The sequence below is a fragment of the Anomaloglossus baeobatrachus genome, chromosome 3, assembly GCF_048569485.1.
Source record: "Anomaloglossus baeobatrachus isolate aAnoBae1 chromosome 3, aAnoBae1.hap1, whole genome shotgun sequence".
In the NCBI taxonomy this organism is placed as follows: domain Eukaryota; kingdom Metazoa; phylum Chordata; class Amphibia; order Anura; family Aromobatidae; genus Anomaloglossus; species Anomaloglossus baeobatrachus.
This window is the reverse complement of record NC_134355.1, coordinates 383148715-383170771: the sequence shown is the minus strand read 5'-3', so window position 1 is coordinate 383170771 and position 22057 is coordinate 383148715. Positions and strand designations below refer to the sequence as shown.

The window sequence follows — 22057 nt, the reverse complement described above, 5'->3', positions numbered from 1 at the left end:
TAATCGTAATGACCTGAACAACACAGCGATCAGATTATTTATGGGGATCGGTAAATGGCGGGAAAAAAAAGGCGCAATTTGTTATTTTTCTTTATTAAAACCCATAAAAAATGTAATAAAAATGGATCACTGAGGCCGTGTTCACACATAGCGTAAATGCTGCATTTTTTCTGCAGGTGTCCGCGCCACGAGTGCAATAACAATGTTCTCTGATTATTGCGTGTTTGCGGTATTTTTTTATACATTGTCCCCCTTATTGATACGTTTGTTGCTGATGTGAATCCTGAAGCTTATAAAGAAAGAAACACCAAATCCGCACCGTTCAGCGGCGTCTTTCCATGCACCAGGAGCGGAGATTTCAGGACGTCTCATCCACTTTGCTTGGACAATTAGTCCATATTCACGTGTAGTGTAAATGCTGCATATTTTTCTGCTGTTTTTTTGCACATTTATTCTGCTGTGTTTAATTGTCCAAGTAAAGTGTATGTGGTTCCATGAAAAGACGCTCCTAAATTCTGCGGTTTTCGGGGGGGGGGGGGGGGGTTTCTCTGGAGGTTTCTATGTGGAGCTTAAAAAATGCAGGAAAAAGCTTCTCTGTACAATAAAAACACATAAAAACGCAGATTCACATCTGAACCAAAAACGCATTAAATAATGGAGAAAAGGCAGAAAAAATGCAGCAAAAATGGAAAAAACAGAGAAGATTGTTTTTGTGTAGTTTGGTGCAGACAGAAACAAAAAGAAACAGAATTTATGCAACGTGTGAACACGGATTGATAGGCACAAATAAGCAACATGTCATATAGTGACACAGAAATATAAAAAAATTCTGACTGCTATAAATATGAATGAACAGTCCACGGCATCTGCTGAATGACCCTTACTGCCAAATGGGTGTGGCTAGGGGTGTGGCTAGGGGCGTGGTCAAAATTTGCCGCGGCGCGCGCAGCGCGCCGCATACTTTGTCCCTCTTTCCTTTCTTGAAAAGTTGGGAGGTATGCAAGTACTCAGCATGCGCACATAGCCATAAGATGGTTTATCATGAACACAAGCCCTTTTTACATGAATGCCATGTGGCAATGGACTTTTCTACCTTTTTAATTTTAAGCTGGTATGGCTAAAAACGCAGCGTCAGACTAGCATAGCATCCCTGCAGCACCCACCTTATATAAATGGTAAGTCCATGCTACCCATGAATTGGCCGGCAGCAGGATCCAGTTGTAGAGCGGCTCTGTTCTGACTAATAGAGGCAAGTCTAATGCCTCCTGCATAATCCGCTCCCACGAGGTTATAACTATCTGACTAGCCCCTTTATAGAAGTTTGAAGACAAGATCAAAACTAATGGGTCTCTTTAACCCCTTCCTTTTGCAGGGAGATTTGTCGTAAGCCCCATTATACTCCTGGAATATCTGTGTTAGTAGCGAGTAATTGCAGTTTTATCATCTTCGTTCTCTATGTGGGACAATCGGGAGGCAGGGGGAGGGTGGCTGGAGGGAAGGCAGGAGGCACTACTAGCAGGCATATAAATGCTTGGTGTGTCGGCAATCAGAAGGCACAGGGATGTAAACACCAGGAGGATTCATTATTCATGGAGATTACAGGCCAAAATATCAGAAGAAAAGGATGAAGTTCCCTGCCTGTGACGGGAAACCTCCATACCGCCATAAAGAGGGAATAACTGATCGCCTATACACATCCAAATAGAAAGTGGAACGTTCTGTTAGGTGGTGAATAGGCAGCGCAGTGATGGAAAGTGGATAGCTATGGTTTCAGATAAGCTGGCACCAGGGGGTGCTTGAGCCATGACCCATACTGATCACCAAAGCCTCCCACAATAATTCACGTCTGTTCCATATAATAAGATTTCTGTGAACAGTTTCCAAACTCATGAAAGCAAAACATTCAATTAAATGCTGTATTGATCAGTGGAGACCCCAGCCCTGCTGTCAGTGACCTGTCAGGAGATTGGTGGAGCTGAAGCTTCACTATCAAACTACTGCTGCTTGTCATGCACCTTTAATCTGCTGACTTTTTAACCCTATGCTCATCTCTGTAATATTTCTATGTTTACCTATTTAGTTTGGTATTTACATTGATATCAGTCAAGGCATATACATTAGTGTTCAAATTAATAGCAGTCCAATATGACTAACCAGATTATTCACTGGTTTTGGTATAAATTATATTACCATGTGTCAACAGGTTTTTGAGTCTCTGTATTTAAATAATTAATTGAAAGTCGGGGTGTTCAAAATAATAGCAGTGAGGAGTTACATTAGTGAGGGCAATCATTCTGTGGTGACAATCAGATGGCCCGTATTTATAGGTGAAGCTGCCATATATTGTACATGCATTTCTCCATGAAAGCCTGACGAATATAGGTTGTTCAAGAAATTGTTAAGAAGAACAGTGAACTTTGATTTTAAAAAAAGTTGATTTTAGAGGGTAAAACTTATAACAAAGTGTCAACAATGATCGGCTATTCAGCTAAAATGATCTCCAATACTTTAAAATGGAAAGCAAAATTAGAGAGACATGGAAGAAAACAAAAGACTACCATGGATGGAAGAATAGCCAGAATGGCAAAAGCTCAGCCAATGATCAGCTCGAGAATGACCAAAGACCGACTCAAGTTACCTGTGAGGACTGTGACAGTTAAAAGACGCCTGGGTGACGCTAATCTATTAGTAAGAAGCCCCGCAAAGTCCCACTGTTAAAAAAAAGACATATACAGAAGCGGATACAATTTGCCAAAGAACACATCAACTGGCCTAAAGAGAAATGGAGAAACATTTTGTGGACTGATGACAGCAAATTTGTTCTTGTTGGGTCCAAGGGCCACAGACAGTTCGTCAGACGACCTCCAAAATCTGAATTCAAGCCACAGTATACACTGAAGACCGTGAAACATGATGGTGCAAGCATCATGATTTGGGCATGTTTCTCTTACTATGGTGCTGGGCCTATTTACCGCATATTAGGGATCATGGACCAGTTTGCATACATCAAAACACATGAAGAGGTCATGACGTAACATCCCGCCCACATCCTTCCTTCCTCATTGGGGGCGGCCGCAGGTAAGGTGAGGTTCCTCTTTCCTGCAGTGTCACTCATAGCGATGTGTGCTGCCGCAGGAGCGACGAATTACTTCGTACACCGAGCAGCAGCGATATTCGAGAATAGGGGGGCATGTCACCGATGAGCGATTTTGACCGTTATTGTGCCAATTCAAAATCGCTCATTGGTGTCACACGCAAAGACATCGCTAAAGCCACCGGATGTGCGTCACAAATTCCGTGACCCCAACGAGATCGCCTGAGCGATGTCGCAGCGTGTAAAGGGGCCTTGAGGCAAAGCCAGCAGATGCAAATAAAAATGGTGGGATGTAGTCAAAGCATCCTGGGCTGGAAGAACAACTGACAGGAGCCAGAAGTTCAATTGACTTTATGCAACATAGATGTGAAGCAGTTCTAAAAAAACCCCCTGTGGTTATACAACTAAATATTAGGTTAGTGATTCATAGGAATGTTAAATCCTAAATAAAAAGCAGACAGATGTTGAGTATATAAAGACAAATGCAGACACTGCTATTTTTGGAACAGTCCAATGTTCATTTATATATTTTCTGTAAAGTAGTTATACATTATATACATTTCTCTGCATGTTTTGATTTAGAAAACAGTGTGCATTGTTCCCAATGTATGGAAATAAAAGCTATTATCGAGCTTTTGGGCTTAACTCATGTTTCTGTACACACTGCTATTATTTTGAACATAACTGTAAGTGCGTATATATTTTGGTTGAACCACTCATTCAATCCTGAATAAATCGAGATGTTTTGAAGATTAAGTCCATTCTTAATTACTTGCATATCATTAATGTATGTATCTATTCCGTAAATCCACTTTTCCTTCTCTTGCATGTTCTACATGTAGAGACAGAGGTATACATACATTTACATATATACATATATATAATGCGTTTTTCTCTTCTTCGGCAGTAACTTTTAGCACTTTCTTTGTGTAGTTAATCATAAGTGCATTGTTTGATGTTGGATTTTGCTGTGGAAGGTGGCTGTATCCAGGATGTGATTAGTTTCCATGCTTCCCTATCGTGGTACTCGGTAATTTGATTCATGGTTAACATTCTTTTTAGCGTGCGGCGTTTTGCTGCAGAATGAAATAATACCTTTTTTTTCCTAAGGAAAGCTGCTTGGCATTGCAGTCACTGTACATAGACTTTGCATCATGCCTCACTGTCACATTCCCTCTACAGGATTTGTTTCAGTTTAGTTAAGCCGCAGATGAGGGGATGACATCAAAAGAAATAATACTTGAGCCCCAGGCAATTTATTTCCATGCCGTTCACCTGCATTTGAATTAGAGCTTCATAGCAAAGTCATTTCTGTTGATTTTCACCATTTTAAGCTTACCGGGACTATTCTTTTGGTGTTTCGATCACATTCACTCATTAGGCTCCGAGTTGCTTTAATTAAAATACAATTTTTCGGTGATATGTTCTTCCGATTTCTTCTTACGAGTTTGATCACGGAGCCCATCCTTAATCCCAGACCTTCAGCACTTAATGTGACTTTCCATTTTAAGTCTAAATTGTACTTAGTTACATTGGAATATAAATAGGTATTTTATGTCTTTTTATTCCAGTTTTTAGCCTTCTTCGTCTTCAGCGTGTCACGTAAACCTACAACGTGCCCCAAATCTTTTCGTACTTTTGTTTCATATGTTTAATGAGATACTTTAAAGATCTAATAATAGTAAGAATGATGATCATAACATCATTGATATTCAGTATTCGACACTATTGTGATTGGCAGGACGATTGGCAGCTGAATTAACACATGTGATGGACACTGCTGCCCAATGCTCATATGTGCCATCAGTAGGCAGTAATGTTTCCCTGTCATTGTTTGGAAAAGTCATTTTGTGCGATGAGATCTGTCTTGGTTCGAGCAGGGTATGACTAGCGTGGCTACTGACTGATACAGATATCCAAGGTGCCCATTCAAAGAAAGCCAATTAGATTGGGAAACCGTAGGCGAGGCCATCCTTTACTGTTCAGGTATTTGCCACCTGCTTGGTTCTCATATTCCAGCTGCTGTGCTTTCATGCCATGACATTCCCAAATCGAGGCAAAAACTTCGGAGATTTTAATTTTTTGACAAATGTATATAAAAAAAAAAAACCAAACCCAAAGGGACTGCAACATGTGAAGTGAATAGAATTTACCTCTTCACTTTACTACTTTCTATGCTTTGTCCATTTGACATCCACCGGGCCGTTATGAACATGCTTGTTACTGAGCACTCCCACTATTATGCAGCTTGTACAGTAGGAAGACTGACTTACAACAGAGGTTACCGCAGGCCATTTTTATTATACAACTTTTAATGGTAAAGTGACTGGTAAAATCTCAAAATACAACTCTCCACTATTCCATGTGCATCACCAATTGCTAAAACGTGATCTGTGGGCAATCACAGTTCCAGCATGCAGAATAAGCTTGTGGAGCTCCAAGAAATGCTAAATATTCATGGCAAAAGGTTAAAGTCTTGCAACATATAAAAAACGAAATAATTATTAGACTTTTATTAAAGGGAAGCTGTCAGATCCAATATGCACCCAGAACCACAAGCAGTTCTGGGTGCATATTGCTAATCCCTGCATAACTGTCCCTGTATCTAGTAGCATAGATAAAAACATCTTTAGAAAACGTATTTCTAAAGATCTTTTATGATATGCTAATGAGCACAGGGACTAGTCGCAAGGGTGTTATTTCCCCCTAATAGTCCACCCTCTTAGCATTTTAGCACACCCCTCTGGGTGTGTTAACATACCGTGTTTTTCCAAAAATAAGACCTCCCCCAAAAATAAGCCCTAGCAGGGATTTTCAGCATTTTCGGAGAAAGGCTTAAATATAAGCCCTCCCCCGAAAATAAGCCCTAGTCCCGGATCAAAAATGAAGTGTCTGTGCAGCTAAAAAGGTTACAGATACTGCAGGACACTTCATTATTGACAGCGGCACCTGGCAATTACACTCACCCGACATTGAGCGGCAGGACCTGCAGTGATCACACACCCACACACATCAGCTCTCACACACACACACACACACACACACACACACACACACACACACACACACCCGCACACATCAGCTCACACACCAGATCTCACACACAAACATTGGATCGCACACACAGTCAGATCGCACACATAATCAGATCCCACACACAAACATCGGATCACATGCAAACATCAAATCACACACACACACACACAAACATCGGATCGCACACACATCGGATCGCATACGCACTCACCTCATCCAGCGACACCGATCTCTTCTCGCTGGAATAATCCTGAGAGGCAGTGCAGTGGAGCGCAACGAACAGGACCTGCGGCCGGACACGTGACTTGCTCTCATTCCCTGCTGCCGTAAGTGCTGGATGTGATGTGATGTGTGTGTGTGTGTGTGAGTGATCTGCTGTGTGTGTCTGCAATCGGCTGCGTGTGTGTCTGCGATCGGCTGTGTTTTTCTGCGATCGGCTGTGTGTGTCTTCGTTCGGATGTGTGTATCTGTGATCGGCTGTGTGGGTCTGTGATCGGATGTGTGTATCTGTGATCGGCTGTGTGTACCTGTGATCGGATGTGTGTATCTGTGATCGGCTGTGTGTGCCTGTGATAGGATGTTTGTATCTGTGATCGGCTGTGTATGCTTGCGATCGGATGTGTGTATCTGTGATCGGCTGTGTGTGCCTGTGATAGGATGTGTGTATCTGATCGGCTGTGTGTGCCTGTGATAGGATGTGTGTATCTGTGATCGGCTGTGTGTGCCTGCGATCGGATGTGTGTATCTGTGATCGGCTGTGTTTGCCTGCGATCGGATGTGTGTATCTGTGATCGGCTGTGTGTGCCTGCGATCGAATGTGTGTATCTGTGATGGCTGTGTGAGCCTGCGATCTGCTGTGTGTGATCTGCTGTGTATATCTGCGATCTGCTGTGTGTATCTGTGATCGGCTGTGTGTATCTGTGATGGCTGTGTGTGCCTGCGATCTGCTGTGTGTGATCTGCTGTGTATATCTGCGATCTGCTGTGTGTGTATGCCTGTGATTGGCTGTGTGTATCTGTGATCGGCTGTGTGTATCTGTGATCGGCTATGTGTGCCTGCGATCTGCTGTGTGTGATCTGCTGTGTATATCTGTGATCTGCTGTGTGTGTGTGACAGAGATCTGCTGTGTGTGTCAGCGTGTTAGCTAGCAGCAGGATAGGATGGCGTGCAGCACCGACCGGAGATCACAGGAGGACCTGGGAACCACGCAGACGTCCTGGTCTGGTGAGTATAAGTCTCCTGGGAAGCGGAGGGGTCTGCTTTTTTGGGGGTAAACTTACCCCCAACCGTGTTTCTCCAAGAATAAGACCTCCTCCAAAAATAAGCCCTAGTGCTTTTTTGGGGGGCAAAAAAAATATAAGACAGTGTCTTATTTTTGGAAAAACACGGTACTATTCAATGCCTAGCGTCATTGGCAGTGACGTGTGTACCTGTGTCCGTTGTCACCACCTCAGATGCTGGGATTAGGGTCAGTGTGCATGATCATAAGTCACTGCACTTCCGGTCATGCACACTAGACCTCTCTGAAGCCGGGACGCATACACGCGGCTTCATACTGTGCATGTCCAGAAGTGCCCAATGTTGCTAGGCAATGGGCATTTAATAGCATGTTGGCACACCCCTGTGGGCATGCTATCATGCTAAGAGGGCGGACTTGTTGGTTGGGGGAAATAATGCTCTTGTGATTTGTCCCTGTGCTCATTAGCATGTCATAAAGGATCTCTAGAAATACTTTTTCTAAAGATCTCTTTATCTATGATTCTAGATACAGGGACAATTAGGCAGGGATTAGCAATATGCACCCAGAACTGCTCGTGGTTCTGGGTGCATACTGGACCTGACGGATTCACTTTAAAATCTGATGCTGGTGTATTGGTTCTATGGTGTTTACACACACACACACACACACACACACACACACACACCCGCACACATCAGCTCACACACCAGATCTCACACACAAACATTGGATCGCACACACAGTCAGATCGCACACATAATCAGATCCCACACACAAACATCGGATCACACGCAAACATCAAATCACACACACACACACAAACATCGGATCGCACACACATCGGATCGCATACGCACTCACCTCATCCAGCGACACCGATCTCTTCTCGCTGGGAGAATCCTGAGAGGCAGTGCAGTGGAGCGCAACGAACAGGACCTGCGGCCGGACACGTGACTTGCTCTCATTCCCTGCTGCCGTAAGTGCTGGATGTGATGTGATGTGTGTGTGTGTGTGTGTGTGTGTGTGTGTGAGTGATCTGCTGTGTGTGTCTGCAATCGGCTGCGTGTGTGTCTGCGATCGGCTGTGTTTTTCTGCGATCAGCTGTGTGTCTTTGTTCGGATGTGTGTATCTGTGATCGGCTGTGTGGGTCTGTGATCGGATGTGTGTATCTGTGATCGGCTGTGTGTACCTGTGATCGGATGTGTGTATCTGTGATTGGCTGTGTGTGCCTGCGATCGGATGTGTGTATCTGTGATCGGCTGTGTGTGCCTGTGATAGGATGTGTGTATCTGATCGGCTGTGTGTGCCTGCGATCGGATGTGTGTATCTGTGATCGGCTGTGTGTGCCTGCGATCGGATGTGTTTATCTGTGATCGGCTGTGTGTGCCTGCGATCGAATGTGTGTATCTGTGATGGCTGTGTGAGCCTGCGATCTGCTGTGTGTGATCTGCTGTGTATATCTGCGATCTGCTGTGTGTGTATGCCTGTGATCGGCTGTGTGTATCTGTGATCGGCTGTGTGTATCTGTGATGGCTGTGTGTGCCTGCGATCTGCTGTGTGTGATCTGCTGTGTATATCTGCGATCTGCTGTGTGTGTATGCCTGTGATTGGCTGTGTGTATCTGTGATCGGCTGTGTGTATCTGTGATCGGCTATGTGTGCCTGCGATCTGCTGTGTGTGATCTGCTGTGTATATCTGTGATCTGCTGTGTGTGTGTGACAGAGATCTGCTGTGTGTGTGATCTGCTGTGGGTGTCAGCGTGTCAGCTAGCAGCAGGGTAGGACGATGTGCAGCACCGACCGGAGATCACAGGAGGACCTGGGAACCACGCAGACGTCCTGATCTGGTGAGTATAAGTCTCCTGGGAAGCGGGGGGGTCTGCTTTTTTGGGGGGTAAACTTACCCCCAACCGTGTTTCTCCAAGAATAAGACCTCCTCCAAAAATAAGCCCTAGTGCTTTTTTGGGGGGCAAAAAAAATATAAGACAGTGTCTTATTTTTGGAAAAACACGGTACTATTCAATGCCTAGCGTCATTGGCAATGACGTGTGTACCTGTGTCCGTTGTCACCACCTCAGATGCTGGGATTAGGGTCAGTGTGCATGATCATAAGTCACTGCACTTCCGGTCATGCACACTAGACCTCTCTGAAGCCGGGACGCATACACCCGGCTTCATACTGCGCATGTCCAGAAGTGCCCAATATTGCTAGGCAATGGGTATTTAATAGCATGTTAGCACACCCCTGTGGGCATGCTATCATGCTAAGAGGGCGGACTTGTTGGTTGGGGGAAATAATGCTCTTGTGACTTGTCTCTGTGCTCATTAGCATATCATAAAGGATCTCTAGAAATACTTTTTCTAAAGATCTCTTTATCTATGATTCTAGATACAGGGACAATTAGGCAGGGATTAGCAATATGCACCCAGAACTGCTCGTGGTTCTGGGTGCATACTGGACCTGACGGATTCACTTTAAAATCTGATGCTGGTGTATTGGTTCTATGGTGTTCTTTTTGGGTTTTCCGACATTTTCTTTGAAGTCTTCTTGTCCTCGTGGGTGGATACTTCACTCTAGTTGGTAATTCCCTTGCTGTTTCATTGCTAAGCTTCAAGTTAATTTTCTTTGCTGTGTATACTATTAATATTTAGCACTGGTCCTTATGCATGTCATGTTTTACCATGCAATGCTCTCCCCTTCAGCTTGTTCTCCAGCACATTCCCACTATGAACTCCATGCACCAACTTGAACTCTGCCCCTATATCACTTTCTGCTGGATGCTCCTGCATTCAGTCAATATGCAGGCTCCACAAACATATGGGCTAAAGTCTGCTAAATCTGTGGTCTGCCATGAGGACGCTGATTCACACCTTCTGTTGTAAGTGGTGTGAATAGTGACTTAATGCTTTAGTGAGGGAAACCGATCCTGGTTACACCCTGTCCCCAGATCAGTGATGCCCAACCTGTGGCTCTTTGGCCACATTCCTCCAAGTCATGATGGGAGAAACTGTAGTTTGGCAGCAATTTGAGAGTCCCAGAGTGGAGATTACTGCGGTAGCCTGACATTGGACATAAATGCTATACACACCAGCCTTTAGTCTCAGTGGGAATGATAGGCATAGATTTCTAATCATTTCTAAATAGTTGCGATGCGCTGTCATTTCTCAGGGTGGATGGTTTTTACTTTTAGCAAAGAACTTCTTGTGACAACTTTGACATTTTAACTTTTGAAAAAGCATAAGCAAGCAAGCGATGGAGAAACTGCTGCTGCGGCACTCATTGCTGTTAGCATGGCATTTGATTTATTGATTTGCATCAGTTCCTCTGAGATATGGGGACATGACAGTCTGCGGGAAGCAACTACTAATTGTGTATTTTTCATACTCTTTCAGTAAAATAGAGCTTCTGATGTGTATATTTTTTCCAGCGCAGCTTATTTATTGCAAATAATATAATAAATGTATATTATAGCAAAATAGAGGCATCATTTTGGACATTTGGATATCAAGTGACAAACGTTCCCTGTCATATAGTCCAACATCGATTTCCAAATGCGGCTCTGTCTGATGGGTAAACAGCTTGCCTCAAATTGCCCGACAGTCATGAGAGATAATGTGAAGTAATGGCAACCAATCAAGGTTTGTAGCTGAGGTTGTATCTTGCGGAATATGTTGTGTCCTAGTCTAGTCCTCCACTTGACCTAAAGGGGTTGTCCACTACTCATACCACCCCGTCTCAATCAGAGTGTCCGAGCCAGTAAAATAAATAATAGTTATACTCCCCTCCGGTGTCAGCGCTGTTCCAGCCGTGTCGGCACTCGCTCTCCCTGGGCTTGCGTGAAATTATGTCACATGAGCCCTGCGCTGCACTTTTTAAATCCACGACATGTCAATTTCTTTTGCGGGTACACTGCGTATAATGGATGCGTTTTTTCTCATAGAATTGCATTGGATGCAGACAATCCACAGGTAAAAAGGTTAAACCAGGCTAAACACCCTTTAGTGCCACATGAAAGGCACTAAAGAGTGCAAGTGTATAATGTGTAGGGGGGTTGTGACATTATATACAATGCCTTGCGGAATTATTCGGCTCCCAAGAATTTTTTAACCTTTTCCCACATTTCAGGCTTCAAACATAAAAATAGAAATTTTAATGTTATGGTGAAGAATCAACAACAAGTGGGACACAATTGTGAAGTTGAACAAAATGTATTGCTTATTTTAATCTTTTTTAAAAAATAAATAACTGAAAAGTGGGGCGTGCAATATTATTCGTCCCCTTTAAGTTAATACTTTGTAGCGCCACCTTTTGCTGCAATTACAGCTGCAAGTCGCTTGGGGTATGTGTCTATCAGTTTTGCACATCGAGAGACTGAAATGCTTGCCCATTCTTCCTCTGCAAACAGCTGGAGCTGAGTGAGGTTGGATGGAGAGCGTTTGTGAACAGCAGTTTTCAGCTCTTTACACAGATTCTCGATTGGATTCAGGTCTGGACTTTGACTTGGCTTTTCTAACACCTGGATACGTTTATTTGTGAACCATTCCATTGTAGATTTTGCTTTATGTTTGGGATCATTGTCTTGTTGGAAGACAAATCTCCGTCCCAGTCTCTGGTCTTTTGCAGAGTCCAACAGGTTTTCTTCAAGAATGGTCCTGTATTTGGCTCCATCCATCTTCCCATCAATTTTACCCATCTTCCCTGTCCCTGCTGAAGAAAAGCAGGCCCAAGCCATGACCAGAGTACCCTCTTCCACATGTTTGGTGTGTCTCCCAGGTGGCTTGTGGCTAACTTTAAACAACATTTTTTTATGAATATCTTTGAGGAATGGTTTTCTCCTTGCCACTCTTCCATATTGTGCAGTATACCACTGATTGTTGTCCTATGGACAGACTCTCCCACCTGAGCTGTAGATCTCTGTAGTTCATCCAGAGTGATCATGGGCCTTTTGGCTGCATCTCTGATCAGTCTTCTCCTTGTTTGAGATGAAAGTTTGGATGGACGGCCAGGTCTTGGTAGATTTGCAGTGGTATGATACTCCTTCCATTTCACTATGATCGCTTGCACGCTGCTCCTTGGGATGTTTAAAGTTTTTGGAAATCTTTTTGTTACCAAATACGGCTTTAAACTTCTCCACAACAGTAACATGGACCTGCCTGTTGTGTTCCTTGGTCTTCATGATGCTCTATGTGCTTTAAACAGAACACTGAGACTATCACAGAGCAGGTGCATTTATACGAGACTAGATTACATACAGGTGGCATATATTTATTATTATCAGTCATTTAGAACAACATTGGATCATTCAGAGATCCTCAATGAACTTCTGCAGCGAGTTTGCTGCACTTAAAGTAAAGGGGACGAATAATATTGCACGCCCAAATTTTATTATTTTTTATAAAAGTTAAAAATAAGCAATAAATTTCATTCAACTTCACAATTGTGTTCCACTTGTTGTTGATTCTTCACCATAACATTTTTATCTTTATGTTTGAAGCCTGAAATGTGGGAAAAGGTTGAAAAATTCAAGGGGGACGAATACTTTCGCAAGGCACTATAGCTGCAGGATAGCTATCTATTCTATCTATGTAATAGCTTTTTGACATCTATCTATAGCTTTATCCATCTTTTTTTTATTTTCCTTAGAGATATGTACATAAAAATCAGATGCCTTACGCATGGTCCATGTGGCATCCGATTTTTTTCTTGCATCCATTGACTTGCATTAGTGAGCCTCGTCCAATATGTGTCGTTAATCATAGCATGTTGCAATTTTTTTCCTCACGCTGATTAAACTTGAGAAAAAAATACGCAAATCTGCTCTGCCTCCTTGAATAACATTGGTCACAGTGCAAAGCAATGTTTTCTCTCATTGCACTCCTCTGCATTAGATGCCAGTGTGAGCGAACCTAAATGCATGGAAAACCGCTGCTGCTGCCCCGTGGCTGGAAGAAATGGTTCTTCCAGATGTATTACGTCATGTTTAGGCAGGCTGCGCTGTGAGAATAAACAGCCTTGGGATTCCATACTGATTTTAATAATACCAACGCGTTTCCGTACTTCAACCGGCACCTTTCTCAAGGTATAAAAAACTGGAGACTTTAAATAGGAAAAAAGGATATACAGCCCATACTTTGCCATATATCTTTATTGTTTTTGAGTTGTATATTTTTTTATTTTCTGTACATGATTATGAAGTCAGATATGTTGTCCGAGTTGTTGCTCTGTTCAGTTATCAGCCTTTGGAGATGTCCTTTACAGCAGCTCCATGTACCATTGGAAGTGATTGACCTGAAGGGGAAAGTGTTCTGGGCACGCTCTGTCACCTGTGCAGTGGTCTCTATACCGGGGAGGGAGAAGATGGTCTGCGACCACCACTCTATGTGAATGATGGATGATGTGATATATGTATATGGGTGTAACTTTTCCTATTTAATTCCTGTCAGTAGAGAGATGACTTCTGAAATGTGAATTCTACACAAGAGGAAGCGTCAGTCGATTATGAGGTTCTGTGGAGAGAATAAAACCTTCAAGACTTCACAATTTTGATAACAGAAATTTTAAAGTTCTTTCTAACAATAAAAACTTACTAAAAATGTATTAAAAAAATGGCTTTATCATTTCACCTGTTTATTACTTTCCAGTTTGTACATGTACACTAAGCATTACATAGAGCTGTGTCTTTTCCCTAGGCATGGTATCGGTCTTGGACCTAATGCAGGGAGGCTTCCCATCCCGCGCCTCGTTCCACGAACTCTACAACATGTACAAGAAGTATATGCCGGAGAAGATGTCTCGTCTGGACCCCAGACTTTTCTGCAAGGTATATCGGAGCCATTTTAATTGTAACCAAAATTCTTTTCATGCTGAGTAAAATCTTCTGCTAAAACTGCTCATGTTTTAATAATTTATTGTTCCCTTTGAAGATTATTTTAAGGGGTATAAATTCAAGCCTATTAATGTGTTTCTTTTATGTTACAGGCTCTGTTCAAAGCCTTGGGCTTAAATGAAAATGATTACAAATTTGGGTTAACTAAGGTGTTTTTCAGGCCTGGCAAGGTAAGTGTCTGCTCCTCGAATGTGATGAGTCTAGGATAACGGTCCGGACTTGCAATCTTATGATGTATTATTCAGCCTTGCTATTAACCTTTCTTTTCCTTTACCCTTGAATAATGCGGTATACAGTAATATGAAGGTGTATTGAGATTCTTATATACATTGACTCAAAGCCACGTCTTCTACATACATGGGTGTAGTATATGATATTAATATTCATTTTCTTACTTGTGCTGACTGCCTCCTTTTTATATTTGCATAGGTTTTTAATGATTCAGCACTTAAGGCCGCTTTACACGCTACGATTTATCTGCCGTTCTCATTAGCGATGTGACATGCCCAGATCGTAGTTACGATTTGCAGAGATCACACATAGGCCGTTTATTAGCGGTCACACATAACGATCTTACAAGCGACGCAAAATCGTTCAGCGATATATTGTTTGACCAAGGCGGGCGTGTGGATGTTGTTCATCGTTTGCAGGGTGTCAAACGTAACAATATGTCCTGTTGGGACCCGGTCGCTCTCAGCCCTTAGCCACATTGAGGCCTATTTTAGACCCATGGTAAGGTTTTAATATTAGAGAGTGTAGGTACTATCCCAACTGGGTACACCTTGGCGTTGGTGGGATAGCTTTATGCTTTTTTTGATCAAAAACAGTGTTTACTAAGTACCCTATGTTTATATGCACTATGCTTTTATTTAGTTACAGCAGGGTATTTTTTCACAATTTTTTCCTTGGTTTCTCTTTGTCTCATGGCCAGTGTGAACATGGTCTCACAAGTACCATGTATACCATCTCATACTCCGGCTCACTTTTTTGTTTTTATGTAACAATATGTCTGCTGCGTTCCAAACGATGAACAATATTTTGAAACTGAACGACGTGTCAACGATCAACGATTTTCAACCTATTTGCGATCGTTCGGAGTCGCACGTAGGTGTCACACGCAACGACGTCGCTAACGATGCCGGATGTGCGTCACGGAATCTGTGACCCCGACGACATATAGACAGATAAATCGTAGCGTGTAACACCGCCTTTATTCTTTAATAATATCAAATGTGGGGTGCCACTTAACATACCTGGTGCTGGAGGCTGACCATGCAAATAGTCCTTTAAAGGGAATTTGTCAGCAGGATCAAGCCTCTTAAGATGGGCATGTAGGTCATAAGAAGCTGAATAAAATGATACTTTGATATCTGCGATCTGATGTCTTATTCCAGAGAAATCCACATTTACTTACATGTAAATGCAGTGTTCAGGATAATGGGTCGGACACTGATCCGTAAGACAATCTGCCTCCAGAGCTTATATTAATAGAAGGTGCAGTTACCAGTGTGATGTGTGATTTCCGCTCTTACTGCAGAGCCGTATGACAAAATGTTATATTGGCAAAAATGAATAAATGTAGGTGTATATTATTACATGACCACATTGTAAATTTAGCAATACTCCTTTTAATTGAATCTGTCCCCAAGTTTCACCATATAAACTGCATTCATTTTGAAATAGATCCTAAACTTGATGTGACTGGTGTACTTACTATGAAAATCCATGCTAGAATGACTGTACAATATTTTATGACAGCTTAAACTTAATCTCCTCCCACCTAGCCAAATTGACAGCTCTTCCTTGCCACTCGCTACACTGCTGTCGAGATCTCACACTGCTCAGTACAAACTGCAGCCGTCACTGAGGCTGTGGGTGAAGACTGGATAATCTTGGACTCATGCCCTATTTAATTCTTTATCTGGACTCATAATATTTCTGACAGATATTATGGATCTTGTATTGGAGAGAAAATGTTTTTTGGTCAAATTAAGTGTATGACATATACAGTGGCATATAAAAGTTTGGGCACCCCTAGTCAAAATTACTGTTATTGTGAACAGTTAGGCTATGTGCGCACTGAGTGTTTTTTTGCGGCGTTTTGCCCATTTTTCGGGTGCGTTTTTGTGCGTTTTTGGGCTCCAAACTGCATGACCTTGCTTCCCCAGCAAAGTCTATGACTTTTTATTTTTGCTGTCCGCACACAACTTTTTTTTTAGCTGTGTTTTTGAGCTAAAAAAAATGGACATGTCAATTCTTTCCCGCATTTTACTGCATTTTTCACCCATGCAATGCATTGGAAAAACGCAGCAAAACGCAGTGATCCAAAACGCAGCCAAAAATGCACCAAAATGCGGTGAAAACTCATGCGATTTTTACTGGTGTGTTTTTGCCGTGGGTGCGTTTTTTTTTGCATTTTTGTGCGTTTTTTTGCATGCAAAAACGCAGCATCAAAAAAGGCTGTGTGCGCACATAGCCTTAAGCAAGTCGTAGATGAAATAATCGTTAAAGATGGTGCATTTTCTTCCATTTTAGGCAAAAAAAAAAATCATCTTTTACATTTGAAAAATTACAAAAAAGAAAATGGGCTGATGCAGAAGTTTCGGCACCCTTGGAGATTTCTGTGCTCAGATAACTTTGAAAAATCTTTCAGACCTTAATTTACTAATAACTTAATAGTTAGTGATCCGGCTTGTTCACTATCATCGTTAGGAAAGGCCAGATGACGCATATTTCATAGCTTTATAAAAATCTATCCTCTAATGTTGTGCCAAAAGACAGCAGTCATGGGTTCTTCCAAGCAGCTGCCCAACACTCTGAAAATGGTGGATTCCAACAAAGCAGGAGAAGACTATAAGACGACAGCAAAGAGTTGGGAAGTTGCCCTTTCCTCAGTTTGAAATGTAATTAAGAAATGGCAGTTAACAGGAACAGTGAAGATCAAGATATGGTCTGGAAGACCAAGCAAACTTTCTGTGAGAGGCAAATCAGATCCCGCTCTTGACTGCAAAAGCCTTCAGGAAGATTTAGCAGACTTTGGAGTTGTGGTACATTGTTCTACTTTTCAGAGACATCAGCACAAATATGGCCTTCATGTAAGAGTCACCAGAAGAAAACCTCACCATAAAATTCAGCATCAAGAGCATGCAGAAGAACATCTAAACAAGCCTGATTCATTATGGAAACTAGTCCTGTGGACCAATGAAGTTAAAATAGAACTCTTTGGTCACAATGATCAAAGGTATATATGGGGAAAAAAGGGCACATTTCATGAATAGAACATCTCTCAACTATTAAGCATGGGGGTGGATCAATGATGCTTTCGGGATATATTGCAGCCAATGGCACAGAGAACCTTTCACAGGTAGAGGGAAAAATTAATTCAATAAAATGTCAAGAAATTCTTGATGCAAACATAACTTTATCTGTAAAAAAGCTGAATTTGAAAAGAGAATGGCTTCACAAACGGATAATGATCCTAAACACATGTCAAAATCCACAATAAACTACCTCAAAAGACGCAAGCTGAAGGTTTTACAATGGCCCTCACAGTCCCCTGATTTAAATGTGTCACCCAGGGCTATGGGGTACTCGGTCCCGGGCCGTTTATTTACATGGATGCTTTGTCACAAGTGAATGCTGGCCTTGCCCAATTCCTTGACCCTGGGGACGCTTTTTAATAGAGAGTATTTACAGGGGAGATTGAAGTCATTAGTGTGACGCCACCTGCGGGCTGCGGTTAAGATGGTGGAACCGCCGCTGCTGACTTGGTTATCCCTAGGGCTGGTGGTAATGGCAGCTGTGGTGGTAGGCCCTCCACAGGTAGGGCAGAGCCCAGGGTGATATATGGTGGAGACTTTCACCGAAGAAGGGAAGCCACACCGTTGGTTGTAAGTTAACAGTCTTTACTCACAGTTGAGCCCTAGGACTGCTGGTTCAGGTCCCTGTAGTTGTAGTGCCAGTTTGATGACTCGGTTGCTCTGTCCCCGACACCCTCAGTGTGGTTGAGTCCCCATAGCTTGGAGCTGGTTTGGGGCCCAACTGTCCTTTGGCAGTCTCCTCAACCATATGGCAGGCAGTGTAGACCCTGTAGTGCCGGTCTGTGTTCCGAACCCTGATCCGCTCATTACTGCTGATGCCCCCGGATTTATGAGTCAGTGAGGTCCATGAAGGTCCCCTCACTGTGCAGATATTTGCCAGGCCGTGTGAAGCTGACACCTGACCTAGGGCCCTGTGCCCCTTCGGTGCTCTGGTCCCAGTGGCACTCGGGTGTACCCACCCTGGCGACCACTCTCCTGTGCCCCCGGGTCACCGTTACACGAACCAGCTTTAGGCACATTTCCCTACACTTCCACCCTCTTCACTTCACTCTACTCGACTCTAGACTCCTCCTGTCCCCTCCCACCAGGATGTCTAGTCCCCTGGACTGGCTCCGCCCTCTAGGTGGCCATCCCCTTTGGTGTCTGACTAGTCAAATCCTCATGGTGTGCAGTAGAAACTGGGATTTTGGTGTGTGCAGGTGTCACTGGCACTGGTGTTCCAGGTCCCTGGGGGTAGGCCCTGCATCCTGTTGTGGACGCAGTACCTAGTAGTGCCCTGAGTGGTTCTGGGGTGCTACATAAACATAATTGAAAATCTATGGCTAGACCTCAAAAGAGCAGTGCATGCAAGACAACCCAGGAATCTCACAGAACTGGGAGACTTTTCCAAGAAAGAATGGATTAAAATCCCTCAAACAAGAACTGAAGGACTCTTGGCTGGCTACAAAGAGTTAACAAGCTGTGGATACTTGCCAGAGGGGGTTCGACTAAGTACTAACCATAGAGGGTACACAATCTTTTGCATCAACCCAGTTTCTTTTTTAAAATGTGAAAGATTCTTTTTTTTTGCCTAAAATACGAAGGAAATGTGCCATCTTTAATTTTATGCCGTTTAGAGATCATTTAATCTTCCACTTGCTTAACTGTTCACAATAACAGTAATTTTGACCAGGGGTGACCAAGATTTGACATAGTACTGTGATTATAGCATATAATAACCCCTACCATGTCCATGGTATTCATGTTACCCCATACTTATATATATATGTCACCCTTCCCTTGAATTAATCAGTGGGGCTTAGTGAGTTTATTAAAAAACATCCTTTATTGAAGTGAGACTAAAATTCCTGGTCACATACAGACTAATAGATATGAAGTGAAACAGTCATATTCATTAAAAGTCCTTTTATTGTTGCCTTATATTGAGATTGAGACTTTATCTATTTATTTACTTTTTGCACTCCAGTTTGCCGAGTTTGACCAGATCATGAAGTCTGATCCAGATCATTTAGCCGAACTGATAAAGCGTGTCAATCACTGGCTTATCTGCAGTCGCTGGAAGAAGGCTCAGTGGTGTGCACTTTCCGTCATAAAATGTAAGTGGATTATTGTGTGGTGAGGCATAAAATGTGCATTCATAAGGTTAACAATTTCTATTTGTATTCCGAGTCATGGAAATGTTTAAAAAGTCTTTTATTTCCTAATCCTCTCTAGATTGTGTAGAGTCATGAGCGCTGCCCTTTCTGCTGCTTATATGCATGTCCGCACATAATAATTGTGTAAGTGCTCGCTTCTAATGGCAGAAAGGATTGTTGAGTTTTGTACAATAGATACTTTGATCAATATTATTTTCACCCTTATTTTGTTTCTCATGTTTATCAATTCTTATGTAATAAACACTGAGTCACAGAGGTATCCAAACATAACGTTTTTTCCTGTTTAAACAGAGATGCAACCATACTAAGGCTACTTTCACACTGAGTTTTTATTTACGTTCAGTGGTTCTGGTCGGGGCATCCGTCCCTCACCCTGAAAAACGTGTTTTGGACGCATGTGCCGACAGGGCCATTGACTATAACGGAGCAGGCTCTGTTAGCGTGTGCTCTATTTTGTACCATTTATGCACATATACATTTTCTGCAGACAGACACCCGAACGTTGTAGACTACGTTCGTGTGTCCGTCTGCAGAAAACGTTTCTGTGCAAAAATGGTGCAAGACAGAGCACACGCTAATGGAGTCTGCTCCATTATAGTCAATGGCCCTGTCGCCGAATGCGTCCGAAACACGTTTTGCGGGGGGGGGGAGGGGCGGTTCGAACGGATGCCCCGACAGGACCACTGAACGTAAATAAAAACTCAGTGTGAAAGGGGCCTAATTAAATAATAAGTGTCTTATCAGAGAAATCTTCTTTCCCTGCTGTGGCTGATCATTCATTATCAAGATTCTTAATTGATGGGTAAAATCTGTATTCAGTGACAACAAAATTTTACATTACTGAGAGAGAATCTTATCAGTAGCAATTGTCATCTTCTATGTAGAGTAGTAGGGGGAGCAGTATGGAGAAGCTCAAAGCAGAGCTCCCCTCCTCCTCCCGTCTCATATCTGTACAGAATCTTAGTAGTGGTAACTGTCTTCTCCTATCCCAGTAATGATAAATCTGATTTCACTGAAGACAGATTTTACCCTTGAATTGACAATTTTGCCAATCAATCCAGGAGGCGAACGAAGCAGATGTCTATCATAAGATATATTACAAAAATTCTCCTTTTTCTGCTTGTACTACTGATTTTCTTGCTTACTGTAATGTGTCAATCTAACAAATTTGAATGTTCTCAGATTCCCTCATATTCACTTAACATCACTGACCAGGGGTGCAACGATTGCGGTCGCAGAGATTGTGACCCGGCCGAGGAGTGGAAGGGGCCCACCAAAACCCAGCGCCTACTTCATCTAGATGTGCGCCTGATGACTCACGTCCAGCTGAAGTGTATAGCAGCACACAGGCCCATCAGGTCCCTGCTTCACTATACATGCTACCCACCACTCAGATGCCAACAGCTGAGGTCGACGTGTCATGACTGGGGGGACATGGCAGTGACGTCGTGCACCATGACGCACACGCTGATGTCAGCTGCCAGCTCCTCCGCCGGCTGTAGAAAAGGATGTCGTGTGGTGGGGAAGCTGGGGAAGGAAAGTAGAATGTTTATTTTTTATACAGAGGCAGATCGGAGAACATATATACCTGAAGTATGGACATGTATACTAGGAGATATATATTCCTGGATGGTGCAAAGATAGGATACATACAGTATATACCAGGATGGGAGACATATATACAAGTATGGGGAATATATATACCAGGATAGGGACATATATACCAGGAAGAGGGACATATATATATTTACCTATATTTGGGACATGCATACCAAAATCTGGAACATATATACCAGAATAGGGGCACAGGATAGGGGACATATTTACCAGGATGTGCCCATCATGTGGAGATATACACCAGAATGGGGGACATATTTACCAGGATGTGTTAAGTATTAGGACATATATACTGGGATGGGGGACATATTCATCAGGATTTGAGTGATATATACCAGGATGAGGGACATGTAAACAAAGATTTGGGACATATTTACCAGGATGTGCCCATCATGGGGACATATTTATCAAGATGTGTTCAGGATGGGGACATATATACTAGGGTGAGAGACCTATTCATCAGGATTTGGGACATAAATACCAGAGTAGGGGACATATATATCAGGAAGATGCCCAGGTTGGGGGGCATTAGTACAGGAGGAGGGCAACTCTACACGGACCCATACATCTGACTAACATAAGTGGTGGAGGAGCCCAGATCCAAATCTTGCACCAGAGCCCATCAGAATCTAGTTACATCACTATCACTGACATTTCTAACATAGACCTCTAAAGGCCGAATGCTTAATAAGCTAATGGCTATATCTG

The 22057-nt window shown here is 42.8% G+C and overlaps 1 protein-coding gene across 5 annotated transcripts in view; it reads left to right on the top strand.

The window, feature by feature from the left end:
• The window catches only part of MYO6 (myosin VI), a 363126-nt gene that overhangs the window by 256486 nt on the left and 84583 nt on the right, over positions 1-22057 (top strand). For all 5 annotated transcript variants that reach the window (XM_075340184.1, XM_075340183.1, XM_075340187.1 and 2 more), the window contains exons 21-23: positions 14060-14190; positions 14349-14426; positions 19543-19672. In XM_075340184.1, coding sequence (XP_075196299.1) covers positions 14060-14190; positions 14349-14426; positions 19543-19672 — 339 coding nt within the window. The remainder of the gene's footprint in view (positions 1-14059; positions 14191-14348; positions 14427-19542; positions 19673-22057) is intronic.